General features: G+C 48.7%; 6 protein-coding genes across 6 annotated transcripts; 2 read left to right on the forward strand and 4 right to left on the reverse strand.

Moving 5' to 3' along the window:
* Positions 1-1,206: 1,206 nt before the first annotated feature.
* J7337_000049 (uncharacterized protein) lies at positions 1,207-1,815 on the forward strand (the record flags this gene model as incomplete). The annotated part of the gene is made up of 2 exons (XM_044817814.1): positions 1,207-1,505; positions 1,566-1,815. The coding sequence occupies 2 exons, from the start codon at positions 1,207-1,209 to the stop codon at positions 1,813-1,815; spliced, it is 549 nt and encodes a 182-aa protein (XP_044685516.1).
* Positions 1,816-4,268: 2,453 nt separating this feature from the next.
* J7337_000050 (uncharacterized protein) lies at positions 4,269-4,658 on the reverse strand (the record flags this gene model as incomplete). The annotated part of the gene is made up of 1 exon (XM_044817815.1): positions 4,269-4,658. The coding sequence occupies one exon, from the start codon at positions 4,656-4,658 to the stop codon at positions 4,269-4,271; it is 390 nt and encodes a 129-aa protein (XP_044685517.1).
* A 2,862-nt stretch (positions 4,659-7,520) lies between these two features.
* On the forward strand, positions 7,521-11,312 carry J7337_000051 (uncharacterized protein; the record flags this gene model as incomplete). Its single annotated transcript, XM_044817816.1, has 1 exon — positions 7,521-11,312. The coding sequence occupies one exon, from the start codon at positions 7,521-7,523 to the stop codon at positions 11,310-11,312; it is 3,792 nt and encodes a 1,263-aa protein (XP_044685518.1).
* A 291-nt stretch (positions 11,313-11,603) lies between these two features.
* J7337_000052 (uncharacterized protein) lies at positions 11,604-12,874 on the reverse strand (the record flags this gene model as incomplete). The annotated part of the gene is made up of 5 exons (XM_044817817.1): positions 11,604-11,910; positions 11,963-12,366; positions 12,413-12,611; positions 12,662-12,781; positions 12,843-12,874. The coding sequence occupies 5 exons, from the start codon at positions 12,872-12,874 to the stop codon at positions 11,604-11,606; spliced, it is 1,062 nt and encodes a 353-aa protein (XP_044685519.1).
* Positions 12,875-13,598: 724 nt separating this feature from the next.
* Positions 13,599-14,561, reverse strand: J7337_000053 (uncharacterized protein; the record flags this gene model as incomplete). Its single annotated transcript, XM_044817818.1, has 1 exon — positions 13,599-14,561. One exon carries the CDS (start codon positions 14,559-14,561, stop codon positions 13,599-13,601), a length of 963 nt encoding a protein of 320 aa, XP_044685520.1.
* Positions 14,562-16,361: 1,800 nt separating this feature from the next.
* J7337_000054 (uncharacterized protein) lies at positions 16,362-17,555 on the reverse strand (the record flags this gene model as incomplete). The annotated part of the gene is made up of 3 exons (XM_044817819.1): positions 16,362-16,493; positions 16,538-16,815; positions 16,865-17,555. The coding sequence occupies 3 exons, from the start codon at positions 17,553-17,555 to the stop codon at positions 16,362-16,364; spliced, it is 1,101 nt and encodes a 366-aa protein (XP_044685521.1).
* Between the last annotated feature and the right edge of the window lie 461 nt (positions 17,556-18,016).

Here is an 18,016-nt window from a genome sequence, read left to right on the forward strand (position 1 = left end):
TGGCCACACAACTCTACCTTCTCGTGTACTCGCTGTTGGCTGCACTGGTGACAGCAGCATTACTTATCGAGCCTGATGCGGGCACTATGGGAAAGTATGCATCTTTATCTCACTGCTGGGGTAAAGTACCAATGTTGACCACAACTCAAACCTCGCGTTACGCACATATGTCTGGTGTATTCGTTACAGACCTGCCCAAGACTTTTCGAGACGCGGTCGCGGTATCAAGATATCTTGGTATCCCATATCTTTGGATAGACAATCTTTGTATAATTCAAGATAATCCTGAAGACTGGGCGCGTGAGTCGTCTCGAATGGGGGTGTACTCCAATGCATACGTGGTAATTGCGGCGAATCATGCTACAGACTCGGTCGGGGGTTGTTTCCACCTTCGTCCGTCGCGTATCAGTGACATTTTGAGCATACCAGGTATTGGACTCGTTCACGTGCAACTTGGTGCGAATAGCGACGAGTTTCTGTATCACAATTCGGAGTTTTTCAACGAGCCCCTTGCGAAGCGTGCGTGGGCACTGCAGAAGCGTTTCTTGGCTGCTCAGACGATCCATTACAACACGGAGCAGCTGTATTTCGAATGTCGGGACGGCATAGTAGACGAGGATGGGTGTAAGTCAAACAGGCGTTACTGCGACTTGAGCCCTGGTATGTATTATCGGTGTTCCGCTCGCAAAGCTCTCCAGATTTGGTCTTTAATACTCTAGAACTACGGTGAACAGTATTTGACCAAACTTATAAATGGGATCCCGGCTATGAGTGGCATCGCCAGTACCTTAGGCTGTCTGCTTAAAGATGAGGACATGGCAGGACTATGGTCAAGCGTGATGGTACAAGGAATGGCTTGGCAGGGATCCTAAGGGGAAAATCCAGCGTAGCTAGAGAACTAAAAACCGAGTTAGGGGTTATGTGGGTTTCATATAAGACTATTGATTTTACTAATATAGTTTAGTATAAGACTACTCTATATTAGGTTTACTAATATAGCTTAATATTAGACTATTGGGTTTACTAGTATGGTCTAACATGAGACTATTAGTTTTACATTAAAATTGCTCAGTACTAGCGTCAATATGGGAAATCGCATATTGTTAAGAAACATCCCATTTCCTAATTTCCCTGTTGTTTTGTCAACCTTTACTCTTGCCCAGTCAATCTATCTGACGTCCGCTCGTTACTTGAAAACCGTCCATTATGGTTACCCTTCATTCTGTTTTTGTGTTCTGTGCAGTCGCTAGCATTGCATCTGCGGGACCATGCAAGCCTGGAAGCTCCATCTCGCCCTCGCTCTCGCTCTCCGAAACCAGCTCTGCGGCCTTCACCACCGAGACTACATTGCTTGAGACAACCACTACCGCGCCCTCAACCACTCTGGCTGAATCTACTTCGACCGACATCACAGTCGAGACTAGCCTTACAGAGACGAGTACAGAGGCTGCCTCTGACACTACCTCTGCAGCCATGGTCGAGTCAAGCACCACTACCTTCGTCACGTCCATCGCAGATACAACTACTACCGAGCCAGCCACGACCACAACTTCAGCGGCGCTTAGGTGTATCCCGGATCAATGTGTTGACACCATCAAGATTCAATGCGATGTGGTCATCTATGGCCTAGTGGATTATGTTAGCGCCGACGACGCCCAAGCTTGCGCAGATCTTTGCAATGCAGATGACAATTGCCAGGCCTTTACATTCGATTATAAGTTCAACAAGTGTTATAAGACTGGCAGTATTGAACAGAGAGTTGTTGGGCCTTATAATGGTTATGATACCGGAATTAAGGGAACATGTCAGGTGTAACGGTCACACCTAACCATTACGCTACAGGGCAAAAGATCGGGCTATAACTGCTATTGTAGCAATTACAGTAGTGTGTACAGCTGCTTATAGAAGCCTTATAGCGCTGTTGCAGGCACGAGTCGTAACATCAGGGCGGCGACTGAGATAGATACCTTGGCTAGATTGGGGTACCCTTATTAAACTGAATTATATTTATTCCTATAGTATAGTTATATTGAAATATTAAATTTCTGTCTTAATAGTATTACCTATTACTTGTTTTACTTTATATATACTTTAAAAATCACAATATACTATAACATATCCCGATAACGCAACTAATATATTATTAAAATACACTATCCAGACCGAAGCTATAAGACTTTTAAAAGTGCTAATCAGTAATGAGAGATCAATAATTAGCCCTAAAGTAAACGAAGCTTATGGACATGTCTACTTCAGTAGATAGAGACCGAGACCTCAACCTATCGACAAATACATAGGACCTGGCTGGAGTTAGGCAAGCTCCCAAGGCATCACAATGCTTAATGTAAAGGCAAATTGGAGATTAATCGTTATAGTAGAGGACTGGCATGATAAAATGACGAACCCTAACGATCCATATAGGCAAGTAAATAGTGCATCTGTGTGCATACGGGGACCACTTCCACAGCTAATACAAAGTACGATTTCAGATGAACCTGATGAACTACGCGAGCGAGCAATACTGAGACCCGCCACGCGATTCTGCATAAAGTGCAGTGGTAATAGTGATGAATTACGACTGAGGTTGGACAAATAAAGACCTAAATGCTTCTAATTAATGGCAGGACGTGGATATTGAAGTACCGCCTTTGGGGGCCATGAGAAAGAGTCATCTATTTCCCGATATGAGGTCGAAGGAGCAGAGTCGAATAAAGATAGCACAAAGGAGAGATTCTTATTTAACCAAGGGTTTGACCTGGCGATCACCTTGACGAATATAAACGGCGCTATCTATATAAAGAGAGTAAGACATATAATCTTAAATAACAATTAAGTAAAAAGATTAAGGTAAACTAAGGAAGATTGAGATGCTGTAAATATTATATAAAATTGCTAACTAAAATATAAGTCGGTTAACTTATAGCTATTTATATATTAACTCTTTTAGCAATTAGTTTTCCAACTTCAGCTTCTATAAGCCGCTCTATTAAGTTTATTAATAATAGTTCAGGGATCCGCAAGAGTGTATTGGTATGTGCTTGCTGGGGGACTTGTTCTACAGAAACCTCAAGACCCTAAACTTATCTTCTTCACTCCCTGCAATAGCGATCTATTTTTGAATTCTTAAGGACCAGGATACTCGATATTCATTCAGGCAGATAATAAGGATAGTCAGCTGAATGCATTCAGATGATTTACACTTAGCAGCTGCTGTAATAGAATTGGTATATATATCCAATATGGAGCAATAACGATGTTATCATATTGGCATCCCCCCTTTCGTACCTTGACGATAAGGTACCACAATCAACTGCCAGAACTCCGGCTTAGCGAGTTCGTGATATCCGATCTGTATATACATTACCCGGTCCACAAACCAAACTTTAGTCTCGCAGCTGACTCTCCCAATCTAACTAACGGAATTATTATCAGGGATCACAAGTTCAGCCACTCCGCTGAGGGCAAACTTGGAGCAGGACGACCTGGACCAACCGTCGAAGCAGAAAGGAATTTCGCCAGAGCCATCTTGGGTCAGACGTTTCTGCCCTTGGACCTCCACAGCTTCTAAGGGGAGTCCGAGCGGGGGTAGGAGTAGATGTATATGGTCTTCGTGTCGGCGTAGAAACTGTTCCTCATCTTCGAAGTGAACTCAGACAAATCATAAGCAAAAGAATGCTCGACCCAATTGCTGTGCCTCTGAGGGTTATCACGCTAGTGGTGTGTTGAGATAGTATATGATTCATGGCTGCCCTCTGGGGATAAATGCGCACCTTGATCGCAACCCAATCGATCTCGACTTCGTTGTAGGTGGTCAAGTCATTATCAGGCACCTCTGCCACACCGTAGCAGTTGTGAAATCGTCGTGACCGGTGATCCATGTCTCTAGGGGTCTTTACCCTTTGCCGTACCTGCCATCGCTTTATCCTATCCTGCGCATTGTCTCCCAACGTAATCATTTGTCTTCTGCTGGACGTTATCAATTTCTGACCCTTGTCCAGCTTGAACATTTCATCACCAACGACCTCCCATGCCTTTTTCTTGTACTGCATGAAGAGCATAAACGCCCGCCAAATCGGTATTTGTTCATGTGCGAGGACGGGAAGTCTATCCGCCTGTTTTGTGAGCCAGTGGTCATGTCGCCAATATCTCCGACATAAATAGCGTACACATCGTGTCCCCCCTGGGGGCTCAAGGTCTCCATGGTATATGCATCTACCAGTTGCCCTACCCAGCTTGACTTTAGCGACTAAGCGTTTGACAAATAAACTTCAGTCGACTTTCCGGATCTTCTTCGGTCGCAAGTCTCGAAGGACTTTGACCTTGAATATGGCAGCGTTGATGATATGTGGCTGAGAGTGGCTGACAAAATGCATGTCATACCGCCTCACGTACCACGGCGAGTCATCTAGGTAATTACCAACCGATACCGTTTTGCCTCCAACCGCCGTCGTGGGTGCAGTGTCAGCCGTGTGGGAGAATTCGGGGAGGAGACCCGACTGGGGATCTGGCGGGAACACGCACCCCGTGACGCCGCCTAGGGTCAGCCAGACGGGGCCAATAGCAGTTAGGGCCGCCGTCTTGCGTGCCAGGTCGTCGAAGACGAACTGGGCTGCCCGAGTGCTGCGGTATGGGTCGATGCGGATGCTAAAGATGGTCATGATGCTATACACCATGTCGGCGGGGACCGAGGATGTCCGCATGTACATGCTCCGCCACACACCAGCTATTGAAGTGCTGCTTCTGGGTAATTATGGGGAAGTATCGCCTGTTTCCCAACATGAGGTCGAGGGCGAAGAAGCAGAAGGTGAGAAAGATGCTAGCAATGGGGGATTTGAAATTGATATAGGATTTGGTCTTGCGTTGACTTCAACAAATGTCAATGGCGCCACATATATAAAGAGAATAGGATGAACACACTTAGATCGCTATCTAGTGAACAGACTAAGAGAGAGGAAAAACAATTGGGATACTATAACTATTAAATAAAGTATCTTATATGAATAGCCTTCAAGTAACAACCAATCCTAAATTAGAAGCAGACCTGAAAGCAATAGAAAACGGTTGCAGCAGCTTCTCATCTAAAATGCCATTGATTGAGTGTTTATAAAAACCGCAGATAGAAATACCGCCACCTATACTCAGACACAGTTCATTCATTATGGGGAGAAACTAAAGTAGCCTCGGCAGAAGGTACCATATGTCTCTCTCGTCCTATTTCGAATGTCCTAGAGGCTAGAGCAAGAGATGAATTCAGGCTCAGCGAGTTCAGGATTGCTGGGAGGCGATTCACCATATAGTTTCGGGATAGCATTCTGGGATGTATCTTGAATCTCAATAGAAGACATGTCGGACAGCGCGATATTAGGCGCACCGCCTCACCGTGGCTGCCCGTGGCGTATTTATGGACTGGTCTGCGTTTACGAATGAACAGATAAAGGGCGGGGCCCAGATGAGAGTGACCCCTTAGCGGGTGGGGAGTTGCCAATCATTCCAGTAACAAAGCGGCCGAGGGCATGTCAAAGCTTTTTTCACGCTATTATGGCCTCAAAAAGAGACTGTTAATTGGTGTGGATACGAGCCGCTTATCAGTCGTTATCGATACAAGATTGTTTGGTCCAAAACACCGAGTTTTCAATAAACATGCTGTACCTCGAGACGCGAAGACTGCTAGTATAGAAAGAGGGAACCTGGAGCGGCTTTCGAAATGGGAAACAGATAACAAGGCGATACGTTTTAAGCAAAAGCTAGGAGATAAACAGATAGAAGAGAATATACAGGATTACTGGAAGCTAGCTGGATGCATATGATTTCAGTGTTGGAATTCGGATAGGGGTTGCATTTAATAATATTAAAGATGAAGTTATATTTATTAGTAACTATTTTGTATATCGCATTATTATAGCAGGTCTGTAATTAAGATGCGTTTTGGCTCAACATGCGCGTCGGTCTAATGTAAAAGTTCTGGTCTTTGACGTAAATACACTTGTTTTTCTCCTTTTATTTACTCAGTCGCTTAAAAATTGCAGCCACCATTGCTCTTTATACTTAGCTTAAGATTAGCCAAAATCGCTCAATACACACTACATCTTCTATTTTATATCTGCTGTTTATAATTGCTTGTAATAATAAAAGTCAATTAATACAATAGAGTTCGAAACAATGTTTCAATGAAAATACCACCATTTCCTCGTTATGTCCAGGGTAGGCGAGCTGATGGTGCGACGTGGCGTCGACGGTTCATCCGCTGCCCGCATTCCAGTGGCCTTCGCTATTTCAGTGGCGTCCCCGAAATCACCAAACTCCAACGAACCGCGCGCTAACAAACGGGTTCAATAAGCGCCAGATCCCAAGCCATTTGTTTCAGGTCAAGATTTGCTTCGAGGATCAATGACGATCAATGTCTTGCAATTATTTCCCAGCGCTTCAATCTTCATTACCTCTTTCTATCTTCTCTTGTATTTTCTGTTTGTTCCCCCGCTGGATAAATGATGCCGGACACGAGGTTGTTGGTAGGGCATCCATCTAAGAAAAGAAATCACGTCCCGCTTCTTCTGCAAGAAATAAAAAATAGAAAAAAAAAAAAAAAACTCAGAATATTCTATTCTCAGTTCCATCTCGTAAAAAACTAATGCACAGAATCGTTCAATTGACGTGGTTGAATTATTTTCTAGTGCGCAAAGCTAATCCAGACCTTGCTTGGCAGACAGCGACTGGATGATTCGATCAGGGCTCTTAGCTTGCAGGGATCATCCCAACCAACCAAGACGTGCAGGACCTTGGATTTTTCTGTTTATAGCCGCTGAGTGGCCAGAGTGATCCAATAATAGCACACAGTCACAGCACCTCTGCGGAGTCGTGCGTCGCAAACACGAGGCCTTGTGCATGTTTCGTGTGCGTGAACCTTGATTCAACCAAGACATTTTGGTTATTGTTAGAACCGTTTTTCTCTATTCAGCGGCCTATCCAACCCCCATGTCCACCTGAACTAACTGCAACTCCGTTTTTTACGCCGTGACAACCAGGCCACATCATGAAATGATCGGCACAGCGGTTTTGACTGCAACTGTATTTTTGGAACCGAGCCGCCTGGGTATCTCGGATGTTCAAACAACCTTGTCGCTGATCCACTATCCCCTACCCGCGCCTTTCTGCCCAAACGACTCTCTCTCGTCCAACCACCCATCGACTGACCGCCCTGTCGCTCCCCATTAGGTAGATCCGGAATGACCTCACCCTGCTATGTTTTGTATGCAAGCGCCCGTATTCCCACTTCGGGCCTGCATGGCCATGGAGACGCTTCCAACTTTGGATCATGATTGATGTGCGCGTACCACTTACGTGGAGAAGCAAACCCATCTTCAGCTGAAAATGTAACCTGACAGCCGATCTCGAGATTGGTATAAAGATTGATGCTACACCAGCTCGTTACACATTCCTTTTCTTCAGCAACAATTCACTTTCGTTTCACATAAACAAAACATTTCATTCGCTTCACAACATTCGTTGAAACAAAAGGAAAGATGAGAAGCTTCTTTCTACTCAGCGCCGTTGCGTTCAGCGCGGCCAACGCTGGTGTTTTAGACTATCGTCGTCAGCCACGAGGAAACTACGATCTGCCTCCGGCTGTCACAACTTCGGCCTATCAAGCCCCGGCCGTCTCTACTGATCTCTATCCTCCTCCCGCTCAGTCTGCTAACACTGAGCCCACTGAGCAAGAGACTTCTCCTTATGCTCCTCCTTCAGTCCCCACTGTCGCTACTTCCGAGCACCAAGAAACCACCAACTATGCACCTCCCGAGTCTGCAGCTACCGAGAGTGCTAGCAAGCCTGTTGAAGACACTTCTGTTGTCGAGACTCCTTCCAACGCTTATCCTCCTCCTGCCAACACCCAGCCTGGACAGGATACCACTGAGGCCTCAACACCCACTGGAGCTTACCCCCCTCCTGTGAACACTCAAAAGACAGAGACTGAGCAAGAGTCTTCTGCCGTTGTTACATCTGAAGAGTCCACCCCAACCGGTGCTTACCCTCCTCCCGAGAACACTCCATCTGAGTCTGAGCATGAGTCTACTGCCGTTGAGACTACTGCTGAGGGTAAAACCTCAACTGATCTGTATCCTCCCCCCGCCAACACCGAGACCACCAAGCCCGGCAAGGATACAACTGAGGCTCTTACCCCCACCTCCGAGTACACTCCTCCCGAGAGTACCGATGTAACCCAGCAGGGATCTACCGATGTTGGCAGCTCTACTGACGCGTATCCTCCTCCCGAGGGTACCCCCACAACCCAGCCCGGTAACGAGGGTACCACGGCTGTTTCCGAGACCACCAAGCCCGCTGTTGGCACCTCAACTGATGTCTACCCCCCTCCCAAAGGTACCGACACTACCGATACTGGTGTTGAGACCGAAACTGGCAGTGCCTCTACTACCCAGTGGACTACCTCAACTGTCTACACTACCAATGTGTATACTGTCACTTCTTGCCCTCCCGAGGTTCCCGATTGCCCCAATGGTCAACATGTCACTACCAAGACCATCGCTGTGTCTACTACAATCTGCCCCGTCACTGAGACCAAGCCTGTGACTGAGCATGGCGAGACTGGTACTCCTACCTATCCTGTTCCTGGCTCTACCGAGACTGAGCACCAAGGTACCGAGACTGCTACTGTCTCCAAGCCTGGTGAGACTGAGACCAAGACTGAGTCTGTTCCCGAGGAGACTGAGACTTCTCCTTCTACTGGTGCTTACCCTCCTCCCAAGGTCACCACTGGTACCACTGAGGGAGCTGAGACTGAGACTCTTCCTGCTGAGACTGAGACTACCAAGCCTGCTGTCGGTACATCCACTGGTGTCTATCCTCCTCCTAAGGGAACCACTGAGGCTACCCAGGGCACTGAGACTGAGACTGTCCCTGCTGAGACTGAAACCACCAAGCCTGCCGTTGGTACCTCAACTGGTGTTTACCCTCCCCCCAAGGGCACTGAGACCACCGAGACTGGTGTCGAGACTGAGACCGAGTCCCTTCCCGCTGAGTCTACCAAGCCCGCTGTTGGAACTTCCACCGGTGCCTATCCTCCTCCCAAGGCTACCACCGAGACAGCCTCAGCCAAGACCGAGACTGTGCCCACCGAGACCAAGCCCAACACTCAGCAGACCAGCCAGTGGACCACCTCAACTGTCTACACAACCACCATCCGCACCATCACCTCTTGCCCTCCCGAGATTCCCGACTGTCCCAACGGCAAGCATGTCACAACCGAGACTATTGCTATCTCTACTACTGTCTGCCCTGTGACTGAAGCTGGATCTACCAAGCCTGCCACTGTCACCAAGGAATCGCCCACCTACCCCGTTCCTACCCAGGCTACTGAGACAGAGGGCCAGTCTACTGTTCCTACTACTGAGACTGAGGAGTCTACTAAGCCTGTCACTCACCATGAGGGATCTACCAAGCCTGCTACCGAGACAGAGACCAAGCCTGCTACTGAGACCAAGCCTGTTGAGACCAAGCCCACTTACCCGGTTCCCACTGAGACTAAGCCTGTTACCACTGGCGGCGAGGAGCATCCCACCGAGACCAAGCCTGCTGAGACTCAGCCCGCTACTGAGACGAAGCCTGCTAGCACTACTGAGTGGACCACCTCGACTGTCTACACCACCAACATCCGCACCGTAACCTCTTGTGCTCCCGATGTCCCTGACTGCCCTAACGGTAAGCATGTCACAACTGAGACTATCGCCATCTCCACCACGGTCTGCCCCGTCACGGAAGAGCACCACACAGAGACGAAGCCAGCTCCCACCAAGCCTGTTGAGACCAAGCCTGTCACTGAGGGACAGTCCACCAAGCCTGTTGAGACCAAGCCTGTCACTGAGGGACAGTCCACCAAGCCTGTGGAGACCAAGCCCGCTACAGAGACAAAGCCTGCCACCGAGACCAAGCCCACTTACGCAGTTCCTACTGAGACCAAGCCTGTTGAGACAAAGCCTGCTACTGAGGGACACTCTACCAAGCCCGTCACTGGTGGCCAGTCTGAAGCTGGATCTACTCAGCCCGCTTCCACTACTGAGTGGACCACTTCAACTGTCTACACGACTACCATCCGCACTGTTACCTCTTGCGCTCCTGAGTACCCCAACTGCGAGACACCTACTCCCCATGTCACTACTGAGACTGTCGCTATCTCTACCACTGTTTGCCCCGTCACTGAGCAGCACCAGACTCAGCCTAAGCCAACTCAGCCCAAGCCCACTCAACCCAAGCCTACTGAGACTCAGCATACAGAGCCCGCCAAGACTACTGGATGGTCCACCTCCACCATCTACACCACCAACGTCCGCACTGTCACTGCTTGTGGTCCTGAGTTCCCTAACTGCGAGACACCTACTCCTCACGTCACCACTGAGACTATTGCTGTTTCTACTACCATTTGCCCCGTGACTGAGCAGCACCATACTGAGCCCAAGCCTACTCAGCCTAAGCCAACCGAGCATCAGCAAACCCAGCCTCAGCCTACTCAGCCTGCCAGGACTACCGCCTGGTCTACATCTACTGTCTACACCACCAGCGTCCGAACAGTGACTACATGCGGCCCCGAGTTCCCCAACTGCGAGACCCCCACTCCTCACGTTACTACCGAGACCATCGCCATCTCCACCACCGTCTGCCCAGTCACCGAGGAGCAGTCTCATCCCACCAAGCCCGCCGGCCAACCCTCCAACCACGAGCAACCGAGTCAGCCCCACCAGACCTACCCCGTCCCAACTCAGCAGGTCGTCACAACCGGCTGGTCTACCTCCACCATCTACACGACCAACATCCGAACTGTCACTGCTTGCGCTCCTCACGTTGCCAACTGCCCTGGTACTCCGCACGTTACAACCGAGACGATCGCTCTCTCAACTACTCTCTGCCCCGTCACCAAGACTCAGGTCATTCCCGGTCCTGGTGCTACTTACTACCCTCCTGGTAACTCGACATCCACTCTTTACACCACCAAGTACTACACCGTCACTGCTTGCCCTCCCACAGTTACCAACTGCCCCATCGGCGCCGTTACTTCCACCGTCTACGCCACTGCCACCACCCAGATCAAGCCGTGGAACTCTCACGTCTACCCCTCTCCTTCCCAGAGTTATCCTCCTACCATCCCCACCCACCACGCTCCCGGCAACGGCACGGTCACCACCTTCATCCGATCTACCACCAAGCTCTACGAGACTCCTGTCTCTACACCCAAGGCGGCTGAGCACACCACTACTTCCAAGGCTGGCTACGAGAAGCCTCCTTATCCTGTTTACTTCTTTTAAGATTTCCTCTGTACCTACATGCATCTCAAAGAGTCTGGGACCATGAGAGCAATGACTGCATAACTTTACTTAGACTGAGTACCTAACGACCTACATGACCTGTTTTTGTATTTAGATATTATCATATTTCGCACATGAAAAGACCATAGCTTAGAAGCAATACTGTCAATACAATAGTACATCTTTCCTTTTTTATTCCATACTGGCTCTTTCACATGTATCCAGTGATCTTTTCCCAGTGACTCCACCCACCTTCACTTGAACACTTACTATCTGCTCGTGCACAATGCATCACAGCCTCGACTTGAGCTCGGTATGGATCTTTGACAAAACAGGCTCAGCGGCACGAACGGCATCTAGAGCCATGCCATAACCAGCCTGGAATCCAGTTCCACCTGCACCATAGTTGTGAACAGCTGTGCGCTTTTGTCCTGCCACCGTCAGTTCTTCCCTCTCTACTCGAGCGCCACCTTCGCGTGACGGACGAAGACCCGAGAAAGCTGCGAGAACATCTAGACCTCCATTCCTGACTTCATCACTGAGTTCCTTGGTGCGCTCCAAGATGGACTCTGTTTCGTACGAGTAAGTCGCACCATCACTGAGAAGACATGTTAGCCCATCATGCAATGCACATGACACGGATAGCTTACCCGTTCCCCTTTTGCATGTACCCTCCGAGAATGACGTGTCCCTTGGAAAACGGGCGGGGGATGACGTATGTCTCGTAATCCTTCCCATGTCTCATGATGTTCGTGTGAACCTCGGGCGCATGAGTCAACAGGACCTGTCCTCTAGTCGGGTAGCACTTTGGATCCTCAACTCCTGGCAACATTCGAGCAGCGTTGCCAGTACAGTTGAACACAATCTGGGTTGACTGGCTAAAGAAAGCAGTTTGAAGATCTGGAAGCTTCTGGCGAACAAAGCGAACGCCGTAGTCATTCTTCAGTCTCTCATAGAGGTAGAGAAGATGCTTGGGCGCATTGACAGTAAGTGTCGTGAAGGCGACAGCAAACTTGACGCCCTTGGGCAGTTCAGAGGTTGGCAGTTCTTGGAACTGCAGGAAATCAGCTGAGGGCCTCTCTGGCTAGACCTGAACTTACGTCTTCTAGATATTCAGACATTGCCTGGATCTTGTCGCGAGGAACATTATCGTCCCAAAGCTCCATTGAAGGAGTTCGTTTGACATATGACTGCTCTGGTCTCTCAGAAGCAAGCTTGCTCAGATGGAAGTATCCTGCCTTGTCCCATTTTAAGGCATTGGCATCTGTGCCAGAGATAGCTGAAAAGTTGCAGCCAGCCCTAGTGTGAAATGAGTACGAGCAAACATGAAGCTGTCAAGTGGTACCTACCAGGGAGAAGTATAATTCAGTGCTGTATCTCCGGGAAGATGTTCCGCGATGACTGTGATAGACTTGCCGTAGCCTCTTTCTGCTAGGACAAGGGCTACGTCAAGGCCGATGATGCCAGCCCTTGCATGAATGTCAGTATATGACAGTAAGAAGCCTGAAGGGTACCGCGTCAACTACTTACCCCAAGATGACGATACTATCGTGTGCACTCATGTTGACCGTGGTGAGTTAGACAATGTGTGCTGAATTAATTGAAGAATTCTCAACGAGATACATATTCAATCCAGAGGAACCAGCCTCATTTGAAGCTATACAAAGGACTTCTGTAACTACTAGTCCATACTCCAAAAAGCGTAGGCTGGCTACGAGGCCGGGATCCTTGTAGAGATTATTACCTGAATAGGAAATACGGGAGCTCAAGCGAGATCGTCCCATTAATATCACCAAGAGTGTCAAAGGAAAGCGCTAACACCAAACTGAGTCCTCGCCTTTTTGGGTCTTCGATATGTAGTCTGGCAACTCAAGCTAGACCAGTAACCTTATCAGCTCAGCTGCTTAGTGCTGCTTTCGGCAGACTTGAGTCTGAGGTAATCGCGGATACGCCCGGCAATACTGTGAAAGCATGCCAGTGGCACGTTCGATAACTTGAGATTGGAAGATGGTTCTACTCATTCTATGCTGGACGGTCCGACTTTGCAAAGGTCTTCAAGTTGGCTCGTATCAAAGGTTGAGAAGAGATGCCTTAAGTCTCTGGGATCCTGATGACGAGAGTCTTGACTTCACATATGCAACTTCGAAAAATTACGAGACTCCTTCAGCATCATCTCAATGATAATCGAAGTGACGCCCATTAGCCTTTTTGGGTTGAAACAGGATTTGGTATGAGGTAAATGCGTTTTATTTAATGCCGAAATTTACAACTCTCTCAAACAATGTCCTAGTAATCAATCTTGAAGCTAAACTCATCCTCCCAGTGCATAGCCCAGTATCGATCCCAGATAGCCTTCGTAATAGGTCCAACCTTGCCATCATTCACCGGCTTATCATCTAGAGTAGTAATGGGCATAATACCACCAGCAGTTGTGCACATCAAAATCTCATCGGCCTGGTACGCCGCCTCAACTGGAACATGCTCAATGCGAATCTCATATCCACAAGATCTCGCAGCATCAATGACACTCTTCCTTGTGATTCCCTGCAAGACTCCACGATCGGGTGTGTAGAGCACGCCATTCTTGATAATGACGACGTTGAAGCCTGAGCCTTCGGTGAGGTTGGCATCGCCGTCGGTCAGGAAGGGATAAGTGGCGCCACGGTCGTTGGCCTCGAATAAGCCGCGGACGAGATCACCCCACTGGAGATTCTTAATAGTGGGATCAATAGAGCCAGGTGGAACACGTCGTACGGTTCGCGCAACAATCGCGCGACCACCATGATACTGATCCTCAGGATCCATAACCCAAACATACGGCTGAACAAACATGTAAAGATTATTATTCAGCAACTCCTCCGGCTTCGCACCCCTCACACCTTTGAGTCCACGAGTAACGATCAATTCAACGAACGCATCCTTAATCTCACTCTTGGCAACCATCTCGACGAGGATCTTTTTGATCTCGTCGCGGGGAATGGGGAAGCGAAGCCTCATCTTCTTGCAACTTGCCTCGAGACGATCGAGATGGTCATCGAGGCGGAAAAAGCGGCCGTCCCAGACGGAGGGCACGTCGTAGGTCAGGTCGCTGTGCATGAAACCCTGGTCGAGGAGGGGGATGCGGGCGGATTGCAGGGGGACGAGCTCGCCTTCGACCCAGGCGATGCCTTGGGAGAGGATGTTGGTGCTTGCTTGGAGGGCGGCTTGTCGCTTTGCGTAGCCGGCGAATACCTCGTCCATAGTTGCCATTTTGTTGTGTGATGTGATGGGAGTGTTTGATTTGGTGAATGGTGAGACTGATGATTGAGATGATGTATTTTGCTAGTGAGATTGATTGATCTGATACGATTCAACCTTTGCTTTTGTAGATGTTACAGATGGTTTACAGATGACTCCAAAGACTGTTGTTTGTGATACCCCGAGTCTCCACGGAGAATGATACTCGCCATGTCTGATAAAGTAGTTACTCAATCGCGTAATTCCTCTTTGGGTAATACCGCACCCCCGCAACCAACGGGATTGCCACCAGCCCAAAGGCGCACCATCATGCAACCCCCCAAATTGGCCGATCTGTACAGGGAAATTCTTTTATCGTATTGCGGAGTGTGCTGGGGGGAGATCTTACTGATTTCTGAAGCACTGTTGTGATAGTAAAGTCAAGTTGCCTGAATGAATAACGATATGAGACACCGCTGATTCGGGATTTAACCACCAAGAATAGGTAAGGCACTTATCTGGACCATCACTATCCGATAAGAGACCTGGAAATACGATTGTCGAGAAGATTAGCCAGAATGATTGGGATTCCCTGCGCTATCTCTTGTCTTTACTTATTAGATGGAGAAATGCAAATGCGCAATTGTCTGATGATCTACAGGTTGCGACCAACCAACGCGGTGGTGGTAGTGGAAAGCATATCAGTTCTTCGTCCTGAGCTTGTTCATAGGCCTTGATATTTCGTTGTGCTTGCTTCCTCCATCAGGCAAGACATGCATGTATGGCAAGAGATTCTCAGAGACAGTTCTCGCCCAGTTCCCCAGCAGATATGACTCCATTCGGAAGATAGAAAATGCCAATTGTGGTAACAAATACGAGTACTATATATACAGCAAGATACCTCCAATCGTTCAAATTGTACATGCACGCTTTCCCAATCTGACATTCAAACATCGACACAACTAGCCATCCCTCTCAACGCCAACATGACAACATAAAAAAGACCACAAACACCAGAACGTACACAAGCCCAACCTCACCCAAATAAATACTGCCTCCCTTCTCCCGAGTTAACATTTGACCGACTCTTCTGATCAATAACAGACCCCCACCACGAATCCACAGCCTCATCAGCCCAAACCTCCTCTAGCAACGTATTCGCCGTCAAAAACATGTCATACCTCGTCCGCTCATTCCACCAACTACAATACGTCCTCGCCGCCTGTCTCAAATGCTCATCCGACGTCTCACACCCTGCTAAGAAAACAGGAAGGAGAAGTTGTTTCTGCAGCATGGAACTATACCTACAAGACGTAACGTGATTAAGCGTCTTGCGCGCAAGGAAGCCTAGTATTGACGGAGCGGGTTGATCGCGCTGCCATTTGAACACACGGCCGATGTAGATTAATAATCCGTATCTCCAGGCTTCGGCGCAGTGGTGTAAGTCTTCTTTGTAGTGTGCTACATCGCCTATATCGCAGCCTGTAGTGTCTGAAACGAGTTGGTCAGGGATGTCGCCATACTCTGGGTCTGTCCACTCGCGTATCTCTTTCTCTACGTTGAGGACGTGTTCCATGTCGAACTTTGCGCAGGTCATGTTGCTTATCAGCTCGAATTCTCGTGCGTACGATCCGAGGCGGATCATGTGGCGGAATAGGGCTTCGGGACAGCCTGATACACTGTAGAAGGTCTCGTCGCTTGTTTTGTCGTGGTTGAAGAGGCTGATTATCGTGGACTCGGAGAGGACGCATCCTTGGCGGCTTGTGAGGGCTAGAGTGACGTCCCACCTGTAAGGGTCAGTGCTAAGGTTGTGTGTCTGGTGTATGGTGATGTTTACCAGACTAGCATTTCTATACGTGCTTGCATTCGAGGTGTCTTCTTCATGTTGCAGAACTCGGCAGCTTGAATCATTTTATGCGCTCGCTTGAGATACCACGTCCAAGGCCCGTGAGCAGATGTTGCGCACTGAAGATGTTAGTTCCCGACAACGAATATTTTCGCGGACTTACATCAAGTGTCATGAGGATCAGCACCGCATCTAAGAATGTCGCTTCAATCGGTGACGCCTGCGACACGCCTTCCATGTCTTTGAGCATCTGGAGAGCCTTCTTCTTATGCATCTTGGCTTCTCCGGCGCAAGATCCCGTATCGCGATTGATGTGTTTGTAAGAGAGAGCGAGAATACAATGGAGGAGAAGTTGTGAGCCGCGACCTGTCTCGGCGTCGAATCGGAATGGGTTGGCGGCAAAGTCGTGAGTGAGTGGCATGACGCAGAACTCTTGGTCATCTAAACGAAGTGAGATTATGATGCTTAACGTCATAGTGCTTGTACGTACATCGAGTCAGTAACTGCGCAATGGTGTCGCTAATGTTGCTCGGCGCGGCGTGAGAGTTGAGCAATGGCAAGACTGGCTCTTCAATTGCTTGCGACTCCGCATTTACACCAAACTCGCCGGCTTGACCATCAGTGTCATTTGGCAATTGAGGCCCGATGAAGTGATTCTCGGGTGAGTTGTCGGTAGATGAGGAGTCGCCCAGCTGAATGAGAGGAATGTCAGGCCCAAAATAAATCGGCAGTTGGCCATTAAGTTGATCAAAAGGCGCCATGAACGAGGGACCTGTATCGATGAAAGGGTTCATAAGACTTGAGTATGTCCAGTCAATATCACTTCCACTGTTCATCCCCTCCCCCATCATCATATCGTGATCAAACGGATTGGCATTCTCATGCGGAATCACTGGCGTCGTCGCAAGAGGAGCTGGCGCCTCTGCACCTGTCGCTTCTACCGCTGGAGGTGTTTTTGTCTCTGCATTCTTATCCTGACCTTCGCTATTTCCATCCGCTGACTTTGGCGGCGTTGCAGGCTCAGCAGCAACAGCTTCACTCTGCGGTTTTGTCGCTGCTTGCTTCGATCGTGTTGTCGGTCCGACGAAGTCAATCGATCCAGGTGCTGTCCCATCGCGACGTCTTCTCTTGCGACTGAATGCGCCGACGAACTTGAACTCTCGAGGTTTGACCGCTGACATTTCTTTGGTTTTGTCAGTAACAAAGTCTGGTATCAGAGTGTAGCACACAGAAGTGACGGTATGAATGAGGGGAAGGGTTCAGAAAGCTTTCCAAGCTTGGGGAGAAGAAGAAACATGGACCCATCCCCCATCATGACACTAAAAACGCCCCCGCCCGCCAGGTTTTTAGTGCAATCGACTACGGGGAATCGAAACCGTTACAGTGCGTATCCTAGTGGCGAATGTTCACTGGTTATTTGGAGATAAACTTGATGAGCAGGGGAGAAACCTTGATGATTCTGCCTAACGCCAAGTATACTTCTCTGTATTAAAGAGATTGAGATTGGCCATGGAGCGAGTCATTGGGCTTGGAACGTCATAACCTCACGATGTCAGCTTAGAGGTTAGTTGCAGCCACTGTAAGCTGTCTTAGCACATGCTTCATCCAGCACGACATTTCTTCAATCTCGGTTTATGCATTT

Source organism: Fusarium musae, chromosome 1 (assembly GCF_019915245.1).
Source record: "Fusarium musae strain F31 chromosome 1, whole genome shotgun sequence".
Classification (NCBI taxonomy): Eukaryota; Fungi; Ascomycota; class Sordariomycetes; order Hypocreales; family Nectriaceae; genus Fusarium; species Fusarium musae.